At 39.2% G+C, this 12,173-nt stretch overlaps 1 protein-coding gene across 1 annotated transcript in view; it reads left to right on the top strand.

Annotated features, from left to right (window-relative positions):
• The window catches only part of LOC101360246 (sodium/hydrogen exchanger 9B2), a 63,894-nt gene that overhangs the window by 29,943 nt on the left and 21,778 nt on the right, over positions 1–12,173 (top strand). The window contains exons 5-8 of the mRNA XM_004380197.2: positions 1,938–2,080; positions 2,989–3,116; positions 4,926–5,101; positions 8,293–8,399. Coding sequence (XP_004380254.1) covers positions 1,938–2,080; positions 2,989–3,116; positions 4,926–5,101; positions 8,293–8,399 — 554 coding nt within the window. The remainder of the gene's footprint in view (positions 1–1,937; positions 2,081–2,988; positions 3,117–4,925; positions 5,102–8,292; positions 8,400–12,173) is intronic.

The following is a 12,173-nucleotide window of genomic DNA, read 5'->3' as shown; positions in this document are numbered from 1 at the left end:
ATGCAGATGACACAACCTTGCTTGCTGAAAGTGAAGAGGACTTGAAGCACTTACTGATGAAGATCAAAGACCACAGCCTTCAGTATGGATTACATCTCAACATAAAGAAAACAAAAATCCTCACAACTGGACCAATAAGCAACATCATGATAAATGGGGAAAAGATTGAAGTTGTCAAGGATTTCATTTTTCCTTGGATCCACAATCAACACGCATGGAAGCAGCAAAAGACAGATCGCATTGGGCAAACCTGCTGCAAAAGACCTCTTTAAAGTGTTGTAAAGCAAAGATGTCATTTTGAAGACTTAGTTGTGCCTGACCCAAGCCATGGTCTTTTTGATTGCTTCATATGCATGTGAAAGCTGGACGATGAATAGAAGAATGAAGAATTGACGCCTTTGAATTGTGTTGGAGAAGAATATTGAATATACCATGGGCTGCCAAGAGAATGAACACATTTGTCTTGAAAGAAGTACAACCAGAATGCTCCTTAGAGGCAAGGATGGCGAGACTACGTCTCACACACTTTGGACATGTTGTCAGGAGAGATCAGTCCCTGGAGAAGGACATCATGCTTCGTAAAGTAGCGGGTCAGCAAAAAAGAGGAAGATCCTCAATGAGACGGATTGACACTGGCTGCAACAACAGGCTTAAGCATTAACAAAGATTGTGAGGATGGTGCAGGACTGGGCAGTGTTTCATTCTGTTGTACATGGGGTCGCAATGGGTTGGAACTGACTCCATGGCACCTAACAACAACAACAACACTTCATAGGTGATTCATGGGTACATAATGTCTGGTCATCTCTTTTTCTCTTGTATTGTCAGCCTTGATGATTATCATCTTCATTCAGTAATTCCTTAGGCATTGCAACTGTGGTGCAGTAGGTTTCTTTTATGTAGCCTTTCTGGCCCCGGGTTTGCAATTCTTCCACAATGATTGGTCAGGCTGCAGTCGCCAAGCGATTGATCTGTTTGCTGTCCATCTAAGCAGCTTGCAAGGTCGGTTGGTTTGCTTTCCACCTAAGTGGCTTGCAATCCACCGAATAGAATTGGTCAGTTTACCATCCTGCTAGGAAAGTCATGCGTTGAAATTGACAAGATTTCCTATATAAGCAGTCAATCTCACAGAGGTTTTTTGGGAACCTCCTGATGTATAAGAGCTTGGAGACCTCCTAGACTCAAATAAAAGAGCTGTAATAATGGTTAAGCTCTGTAATAGTGAGCTAGTAACTCTGAAGACCAAGAGAAATGGTGACAAGGACAGCAGAGCCGAGAAGCAGAGAAATGGCGGCACTGGTGTGATCAGCAGGAACCGTGACACCAGCAGAATACTGTCGAACATACTGAGAGCGTTTGGTAAATGTTGAATGGATGAATGAAAGAAGAGTCACCAGCTGACATGAAAGGGCAGTGTTGTCCATCCCGTTGTAATTCACCAAAGCCTTTGCTTACAAGCAAAGTAGGTTAGGCATTTTTAAATTAAATTTGATTTGAAGGTAAAATGTAACCCATGTAAGTATTTGTTGATATTTCAGGTAACCTGACATAGCTCATAATTTCAGGAACTATTTTCTGTTCGTACCCAAAGAGATGACTGAATTCGACGTTGCAATAAAGCCTTTTAGATTTAGAATTTGATCACAGAGTTTCCAAATGCTGAATCCTGTTTCTTACTTTTTAGCTTCAGGTATTTGGGGGGATATTAACTATCCTAATCTATATTTTTAATCTGCATATCAAAATCTTTTCTTTGCACCTCTAATTTATTGTATTACTTTAATTTCTTAAATTAAAATCATAATTTTATCCAAGGACTAAGCATAAAGGAAGTGGTTCCTAGGATTATATAGTCATCTGTTTCACATCTAATGTGCTGAGAAATATTTTCTGTATTTGGAAACTAACAAAAGAGTTGTTTGACTTCTCCATTCAAGGCATGCTGCTTGCTGGGTTTCTCATCAGAAATATCCCAGTCATCAGTGATAATGTGCAGATCCAGCACAAGTGGTCGTCCTCTTTGAGAAGCATAGCCCTGTCTATCATATTGGTTCGTGCCGGCCTTGGACTGGATTCAAAGGTATGAAGTGGGGATTTCTAACTGCTGAATAGGAATTTTGCTCCTCCAGTACTGCAAGTGTTTAGAATCACTGAGCTTTACAAAATGGATGTGGACACTGCGTGACACTCTCAAGGAGGGAATAGCATTTATTTCATACAGGACTATTGTGCAGTTAGTACCTTATGCTTCAGAGACCTCAGAAACTGTTTCTGTTCTTTCTTGGAGAAAGGTGAAGTGGGGACAGCACCAAGAATAAAGGTTCCCCTGTTCTCTGACAGAGATGTAGGCCATAGTTATAAACTATCATCAGTGATGGAGAAGACATCTTTTTTTGGTGTGCAAAGCCCTATATACATGCTTAGGGCTAACTGTACTGGCTCAGGAAATGTTCTAGTATATAAAATGAGACTCGTGTTTTTGATTTGTTTTCCATGTATGTTTTTGAATGCAGGAATAAATGTTCTTGGGGGATGTCATGAACCAAATGAGGGTTTTCACCCTAGCCTCATTTCTCGGGCCACGGATGATAAATAAAGCTAGTACTGAAAGTGTTAAGTCAGCTAGTGTGGGGATTTTGAGCACAGACTCATTAGCTGCTTGCCTGAGTTCAAAACCTGGCTTCACCACTCACCAGTTTCATGATCCTGAACAAATTAACTTATGCCTTTTTACAAGAGGACATCTGAAAAATGGGGATAATAGTCTCCCTATCTCATAGTGTGGCTATGAGGTCTAAATAAATTAACTCTAAAACACTTAGAACACTGAAGTGTTTGCTAAGTAAAGCCCATTACCTAGAAGGTTTGTGTTGACCCATACGTGGTCTGAATGCTGAAGGAAAAGTTTAAGGTCATCTCATACCTCAAGTCCTTCTTCTCTGCATGCCTTTAGAGAATTATCTTAGTGTGTCTATTTTTATATTTCAGGCCCTGAAGAAGTTGAAGGGTGTTTGCGTGAGACTATCCATGGGTCCTTGTCTTGTGGAGGCATGCGCATCTGCTCTACTTGCCCACTTCTTAATGGGTTTACCATGGCAATGGGGATTTATACTGGGGTAATGGTTTTTCTTTGTCCATATGAAAACATGCACAGATTTTAGGCATTTCTATGATTCTGTACCAGAGAATGCATATTAGCATTTACTTAAGGACGTCAGAAAATATGACATAGACATTCCAGCATAATCTAAATACCCTAACTTTAAAATATAGTATGTGTTTCTGTAGGTGCTAACTTTTACAGTGATTATAATAATTTAAACTTATTGAAGAAGTAATGGTCTTTTAACTACTTCTGGTTCCATTCTGGTGACAGAGATGCAGGATCCCACCTTAAGTCTGTACAAAGGAAAATAAACACATTAACAGTCATCAGCGCCTGGGACTGTTTTCCTCCTTCTTGTCACCAGACTGTTGTGATTTGTGGCTCTGCTGTCTCTTCCTCCTGTTGTCAGTCCTTGCTTCTCAGGATGAAGAACCATGAGAAGTAAATAAATAACCAAGCACTTAGTATTTGGTTCTAAAAAGTAGGTAAGAAGAGTCCCTCGGTGGTGCAAATGGTTAAGCTTAGCTGGTAAGTGAAAGGTTCGAGGTTCCAGTCCACCCAGAGGTACCTCAGAAGAAAGGCCTGGCACTCTATTTCCCAAAAATCAGGCATTGAAAACCCTGTGAAGCACAGTTCTACTCTAACAAGGATGAGGTTGCCATGAGGTAGAGTCGACTCTATGGCAACTGGTTTGGGTTAAGTAGGTAAAAAGTAAGAAATTCTTACTTGTTATGGTTTAGATTCTAGAGCTATACTGCTTGGGTTCAGATCCCAGCTCTGCAACTTTCTAGCATGTGACTTTTGGTAGATTACTTAATCTCTCTGGACCTCTATCCTTATCTGTAAAATGATGATTATGATTGAATCTACCTTATAGGGTTGTTACAAGAATTAAAACAGTGTTTGGCACGTAAGGTGCTCCTTGCTGTTCCTGCTGCTCCTGTTGTTATCACCACGGTCACTGTCATCATGACCTTCTCCTCCTGATCTGTCGTCTTACTTTACACACCGAGTCCTGATAGTGTCACTGACTTCCAGCCTAAAATACACGTGGCAGTGTTTTTCAAGCCTCATAACATGAATGTTTCATTTAAGAAAACGTCAGATTTCTGGGGCTTAACCCCATCAGGTCTTCTATTTACCGGTTGCTGTTGAATCGATTCCAACTCATGGCAACCCTATGTCAGAGTAGAACTGTGTTCTATAGGGTTTTCAATGGCTGGTTTTTTGGAAGTAGATCTCTAGGCCTTTCTTTTGAAGCACCTTTGGATGGACTTGAACCTCCAGCTTTCAGTTGGCAGCTAAGCGCATTAACCATTTACACCACCCAAGGACAGATCTTCTATACCACTCACTAAATCAGTAAGTAATACATATAGCCCCGGTGACACAGTGATTAATAACCGCTAACGCAAAGGTGGGCAGTTCAAACCTACCCACCGTTCCTTGGAAACCCTATGGGGCAGTTCTTTTCTTTCCTATAAGGTCACTCTGAGTCAGAACCAACTCGAAGGCAACAGGTTGGGTTTGGTTTGATACATGTATTTATGTGTGTGTGTGTGTACGTATATATATATATATATTTTTTAAACAACCTAAGCATTTCCATTGCAGGTTGTCTATGGCCACATCTTAAAAAATAGTGTTCTGTAGAATTTGTGCATACGAGTTTCTAGTTTGGCACTTCTCTGCCATTTGAAAGACTGTAGGTAAAAGTCTACGAAGTCTAGCCTCCAAAAGAGTAGAGATTATTATAATTTTTTTAAAATGGAAAGATATTAAGATACCATCATAAATGTTTAAAGTGCTGCCTGCTTAGTTTTGTTTTAGGTGCTGTATCTCCAGCTGTTGTGGTGCCTTCAATGCTCCTTTTGCAGGAAGGAGGCTATGGTGTTGAAAAAGGTGTCCCGACCTTACTCATGGCTGCTGGCAGCTTCGATGACATTCTAGCCATCACTGGCTTTAACACGTGCTTGGGCATAGCATTTTCCACAGGTAAACCAGTCAGTTCACAACATATTGTTCTCTTGCAGTCTAGAGACATAGATTAAAATGTTATGTTAAGCATGACATATTTGCTTGGTAATTGATTAAGGCAAAATAAAGTAGAGAAAACAACTCCAAGAGTTCTGTACCCAAGTGGACCAGTACCTACATTTACTCCCTTCCTATCCCTAGATATAGGCTGTTTAAGAGTCTGCAGTAAGGGGGATACAAAGTAGTAAAGTTTAAAGAAGGAAGAGAACAGCTTCTGCTTGGAGTGATCTGGGAAAGTTTAATCTTGGAGACTCACACGAAGGAGGAGTAGATTTTTTTCAATGAGCACAAGTGACAGAGAAGTCCAAGCAGAAGGAACAGAATGCTTTAAAAGAGGGACAGTTTCTGTCCCCTCATCTTTAGCATTTTGTGGGTAGTGACAGCAATGGTTTTAATGGGTTTGGTTGATGCTTGCAAACAAGAAATACTTAATTTGTGTCTGATATGGACGTATCTTGTTTTATGTAATAATAAAAGAGGAATTTAAGGCATTCTTTCACACACTTATTTAACACCTTTATTACCCTTTAAGGAGCCCTGGTGGCGCAGTCGTTAAGCGCTCTGCTGCTATCTTAAAGGTGGGCAGTTCAAACCCACCAGACTCCACAGGAGAAAGATGTGGCAGTCTGCTTCCATGAAGATTATAGCCTTGGAAACCCTGTGGGACAGTTCTACTCTGCCCTGTAGGATCACGATGAGTTGGAATCAACTTAATGGCGATGGGTTTGGTTTTTGGGTTTTTATTATCCTTTGGCATTTCTTAATCTTATCTTCTAAGATTGAGAGAGAAAATTTTCAACCTTATGTTATTGACAAAATGTAATTGTAGCCTAAATTTAGCTTCTGATTATTATGTGGGAACGTACCTTCTTGGAAAGTCATGCATTTTCAGTTTCTCCAACCCCTGTAGTTATCTTCCCATTTTATGATTATGTATAATTTATGCCAATTACCAGAGCATCACCTCTTCACATTGCCCCAGAGTCTGCCTTCCAGCCAATTCCTACCTTATGATGCCTGCTGTGTATTACTGGCAAATTAATCTTCTCACAGCATTGTTTAGTAATGTTACCTCCTGTTATCTCCGTAAGAACCAGTGAGGATTCCTTTTTACCTATTAGGTCAATTTTATTCTCTTGTCCTTATTTTAACTCTGCTCTACCTTTCCAAGGGAAACCCTGGTGGTGTAGTGATTAGGAGCTACGGCTGCTAACCGAAAGGTTGGCAGTTTGAATCTACCAGGCACTCCTTGGCAACCCCATAGGGCAGTATTCTCTGTCCCAAAGGGTCACTGTGAGTCAGAATTGACTCGACGACAATGGGTTTGGTTTGGTTTGGTACCTTTCCAAACTTATTTTCCCACTGCTTTCCTGGTATACACCTTTAAACCAATCATTCTCAGCCTTGACTGCAAATTAGAATTATTTGGGGAGTTTCAAAAAATACCAATATATGGACCCTAAGCCAACCAATTTACTATTGGGTCAATTCCAACTCATGGCAGCCCCTCACAGGGTAGAATACCTAGTGCTCCATAGGGTTGTCAATGGCTGATTTTTTGAAAGTAGATCACCAGGTCTTTCTTCTAAGGCACCTCTGGGTGTACTTGAACCTCCAGCCTTTTTGTTAGCAGCCGAGCATGTTAACTGTTTGCACACCCAGGGACTTCCTTAAACCAGTTCAATCAGAAACTTTGAGAATGGAAACCAGTGCAGTCAGGATCAAGAACTACTACTTTAGAGCAATAGTGTTTGTATTAGAATCACAGGGGGAGGGGGAGGGTAGACAAAGGAGGTAGGGAAGGTCAGGGCCACGGTTTTTATAATCCATAGTTGTGGTGGGGGTGGGGGTGGAGGTGGGAAGAGAAAGTGTGGATAGTTTGAAGAACCTTCATAATTGACTCTGATATTATCTCTTTCTTCCCCCTCCCACTCCCTCCCGGTGTGGTCCATTGACCTTCTGGATCAGGATGACCTAGAACCCAAAACCAAACCCACTGCCGTTAAGTCAATTCTGACTCATAGCGACCCTATAGATGCCTCTTTAAAATGTGGATCCCAGGCCCTGCCAGACTTATTGAATTGAATTTTCCAGGGATGAGACTGAAGAAGTCTTTTTTTTTTTTTTTAAACAACTTTAATATACCAGAGACTGAAACAAATTAGCTAGTTTCTACATACTTAAATTATTTACTGTAATAGCTTGGGTATTGTGCTATATCACAGAGAGATGCTTTGACGTTTACACTATTACCTGGCAGAGAATTGTCCTAGCTAAATAAAAATACTACAGAGGTAGTCTTAAAAATAAATACATAAATGAGACAGTTGCTGCAATAGCAAGAAATAAGTAGTTACTGAGTACCTTTTTCCTTAGAACAGTGTGTGAAGGAGGGCTTTATGTGTTGAGTAATTTTAACGTAATTTTCTGCACAGTGTTCTAACAGAGATTTTCTATTAGAGTTTCCTAAATCCTGTTACGCTGTGGGGAAAAATAGAAGTTCTCCTTATCTCTTTCAAAGAAGTTAGTCAACAAGAACTCTTCTAAGAGCAATATCACAAATAATTTGTTTTCAGATTTACTTTTAGAGTAAACATTTGAGAAGGAATAAGTCCCCTGCACTCATCACAGTAAGAAAAGGTTTTTGATTTTTATTTCCAAATTCTTAGGTTACTGCAGTCTATACCTATCAGAGATACTAAAGTCAATGTACATTTATTATTGAAAACCAGGCTCTTTAAACGATAATTTGAGAGCTTACCTAGATCTATCCAAATCACTCGGCCTATGCATATCATGCAGTAGAACAGATTAGCTCTGAATTACAAATTTTGTCTTTCACATTTTCTTAGGCCCTTTCACTAAACTTTCATTGAAGTAAATGCATAAAAATTGCACAAATCATAATTTTTTTTCATAATTTGTGTCCAATATATCCATACCTTTCTTATAAGATAAAAAAAAAAAAAATCTTACAAGATAGGCTCTTTTTAGTAAACATTTTAAGTCACATGTATTTAAGAAGGTAGAGGGTCTGTAAACTTCCTTATATGTAATTAGATGCTTCATTCTGATGATTGTAGAAGTAAAGTTGTTTATTTAAGGATTAAGAATTCTGTCCGAAGTTTTTCTTCTTGTGTCTTTTTCAGGCTCCACCATTTTTAATGTCCTTAGGGGAGTTTTGGAGGTGGTAATCGGTGTGGCAGCTGGATCCCTTCTTGGATTTTTTATTCAGTACTTTCCAAGCAGTGACCAGGTGAAAGAAATAATCCATGGGAAAGAAGTACTCTAAAATGCCATTAAAAACACTCTGAAACACTTCCATCAAAGCTAAATGTGAAGGACGTGGTTTAGAAAATAGCCCCTCAGTGTAAAGTTGCTTGCTGCTGTATCAGTGCCATCCATGAGCTTTATGAAAAGGACTAAATGTGTAAGATATGTAATGCAGTCCAAACTTTTTTTCTCTGGTACACTTTAAATTTCACAATAAAACCAATATCATCAATTAAAAAAATAAGATACTCAAGTTTTTTTATTATATTCAACTAAATCAAGATATATAACGGCTTTTTTTTTTTTTTGGTCCCTTTTGTTAGTATCAAAATACCTTATCTTCTAATGCTATCAGATAGATAGGCTTTAACAACTGTTTGTAATGTAGTCCAGTATTTCTTTCAAAGAAGATCAGAGTTCTTTACTGCACACAATGCTTTCTCAGTGACACAAAGGTTTTGTTTCTTTTTATCCTCCCAATTCTCTTAGGATAAGTAAACATTTAGAAATTTTTTATTCTATAAGAATTGGTATTGTTTTCAGATTTCAGTGCATTTTGAATGGAGTTCATTAAAATTTTAATTAAAGTAGAATTTTATTTAATGAAATTAATATTTCTGTTATCAAAATGTATGTTGATTGGAATTTTTATTGTACTGTTACTCCAAAAAACTCTAAAATTGTCTACAAAAGCTGCTATAAATGTACAAAAGAAACATAAGATTATTCTAATTTTACAACAAAATACAGAGAATACATTTCTTTAATATTTTTATTGTTCATAAAAGATAATAGCTTTCTTTTTTGCCTACTGTGTATAAGATGCTATGGTAAGTAATTTAAAGTCATCATCTGTTCAATGTTGTAGCCACTAGCTGCATGTAGCTATTTAAATTAATAAAATCAAAAATTCAGTTGCTCATCGTAAGTTCTGACAAGTCTCTCTAATGACAGGAATTACCACACAATTTAAATCAATTGTTCAAGGTTTGCTAATTGATCTATCATCAAGACTTTTCTTGTTGAAAACAAAGAAACTAATATAACCTCAAAGTATTCAATCCTGAGAGTCATGTTCAAACTAGCTTGTCAGCTAATTGTTCAACATTAAGGAAATTAAAGTATGTTGATTTAGGTGAATTTTTTTTATCTAAACTCTAAATTATTCTAATTTTTTCTTAATATTAAGTGTACAAACAATTGTAAAAATACTTGTAGACCTTTTCCCAATAGATTTTTAAAAATCAAAAAAGAAAACAGAATCAGTTCCTCAGTTGCACGTTCAGTGGCCACAGTGACTAGCGGCTCTTGGACTGGGAAGTGCAAATAGAGAATATTTCTGTCATCACTGAAAGTTATCTGGGCAGCGCTGACCTAGTGCCATCTGGATCACCCATGGGGAGGGTACTGTGAAAATGACCATTTTACTGATGAAGAAATTGAGAGGATAAGTGACTTGAACAAGATCACATAGCTAGAAAGCAGTGGAGCTGGGATTAAACTCAGGTTATCCAGCTCCAGAGCCTGCATGCCTCCAAATCAGATCAAGCACTTTTAAAAACCTGTGCCTTAAAGTGATCAAGATGTTTAGAAGGCTGAACAGAGAAAAGTAAAGAGAGATAAGTACACGGTTGTCAGACTTTTTAAGAAAAAAAAAAAAAAGGACTTCTGGGCAACCTGGCGCTATAGTCAGAAGCAACATGCCATCCCTCCACAGCAAAGATCTGTAAAACTAAGTCAAACAGAGTCACACGTCAGTCCTGAAACCCTAAGCATCAAATGAAGAGTTGGAGAACTCAACCAAGCACTGAATGGAATAAGAAACTGACCGAGAACAGAGAGCAAAGAGAGACAAATGCAAAGGTCCCCTATCAGCTACCACAGCACAGATCTGCCATCTTGGACTCCTATCAGAGATCAGCAAACAGGGGGTACAGGAAAGCAGCTTCATGGAGCTTCCAGCAGGAGACAGAACAACCGGTAACCAACGATACACACTTTCCCACCTCCCACCCTTCTTCACCCCCACTCGTCCTCCTCTGCTTCCGACAGTCACAGTCTCTTGGCCGGGAAGCACCAGCTTCACCCAGTGTCGCTTGGATGCCACCCGCCCACACTGGCCAGCTCCCTGAGTGCCATCTGTTGGCTGCTGGTGTTGCTTTTTTCCACTTCATTAGATTTCTTCCTTACCTCTCATCACCTCCCCCTCCTTTCTCTCAAATACCTGGCTCCGTGGCCATCTTTGCTTCTTCCTGGGGGGCTGCAAGGCGCCGCTCGACTGTGGAAGTGCTTCCCAGCCTATGCTGCTGCACTAGTGGGACCCCTGGGGCTTTTTGTTAGTTCTGATTTGTTCTTTTTCAATTTGTTTTCTTTTTCTTTTCTCAGCTTGGGAGCCCCTTGTGGCTGGGCAGTACCACACAGCTTGGGAGGTACTCCCTTACTCTGCACAGATGCACCATGACATCCCTGGGGGCATGTCTTTTTTCTTGTTTTTTTGGTCATTGTTGTTTCTTTCTTTTGTTTTGTTCTCTCTTTTTCCCTTTTTTGTCTTTCTTCATTTCCAGTTTCTCGATTTATTCATTTTTTCTTTTACCCTTTTTATTTTTTTTTTCATTTTTGTTTTTCTCCATTTCTCAGTCTCTTATCTTTCCACTCCAATAGCAAGCTCCCTTAGCACTCTTTTTTGTTTCTGTTTATATTTTTGGCTCCTGTTCCTCTCTCCTCTTTCCCATACCCATCTTAGCTCCACACATCACAATCTCCCTCCTCCTTTCTGCTTACCTGCCCTGTGAGCTGAACATCACACCCCCAAGCATCACAGGCACAGCAGACCAGAACCTGCCCTGCACTGATTCCCAGCCTGCCCTGTCAGTCCTAGTACATGCCACAAACAACCCATCCCAGCAGCTCCCCTTCAGCTGGACCTGCCCTGCTGTGCCATATCTGAGTGACTGACCCTACCCATTGGAGAAGGAGATGAAAAGTGTCGTGCCCACAGATGAGCAAACAACAAAGAGCACACAGCCCACCTGCTCAGACATAACCAAATAAAACAAAAAAGCAGGATGAGACAAACAAATCTACAATCAATAAACAAGAAAAATAACTACCGAATGCCTGGAAGACAGCAGACAATATCAAAACATACACAAAAACAGGACAGGATGGTTCCAGTAGGCATCCAAAATAAAACACCAGATGATTTTCCAGTAGAAGAAAAGGCACTGGAACTACCTGATAGGGAAGTCAAACCTGTAATGTTCAGAATTATCCAAGAGTTTAAGCAAAAAGCAGACAAAAATGAGGAAAAAACAGACTAATTCATGGAGAATACAGACAAAAAAATGGAAGAATTCAATAAAATAATACAGGAACAAAATGCTAAAATAAATTCACAACTAGAAATCATACAAAACAACAATTAGAAATCCAAAAGATAAACAACAAGATTTCAGAAATGGACAGTGTCATAGAAGGGCTGAGGAACAGGTTTGAAATGATGTAAGACAGGATCAGTGAAATTGAAGACAAACACTTGGATACAACTCTGAGGAAAAAGCAGAAGAAAAGAACAAAAAAAAAAATGAAGAAACTCTGAGAATTATGTGGGATACAATCAAAAGCAAAAATCTGAGAATGATCGGTGTTCCAGAACAGGGGGAGAAAACAAAACACAGAGAGGATCACTGAAGAATTGCTGACAGAAAACTTACCCAATATCATGAAAGATGAAAATCTGACCATCCAAGAAGCTCAA

The sequence above is a fragment of the Trichechus manatus genome, unplaced genomic scaffold, assembly GCF_000243295.1.
Source record: "Trichechus manatus latirostris isolate Lorelei unplaced genomic scaffold, TriManLat1.0 scaffold00071, whole genome shotgun sequence".
NCBI classification, from domain to species: domain Eukaryota; kingdom Metazoa; phylum Chordata; class Mammalia; order Sirenia; family Trichechidae; genus Trichechus; species Trichechus manatus.
Note: the sequence above shows the minus strand (reverse complement) of the source record. Positions and strands in the feature narration are given on the sequence as shown.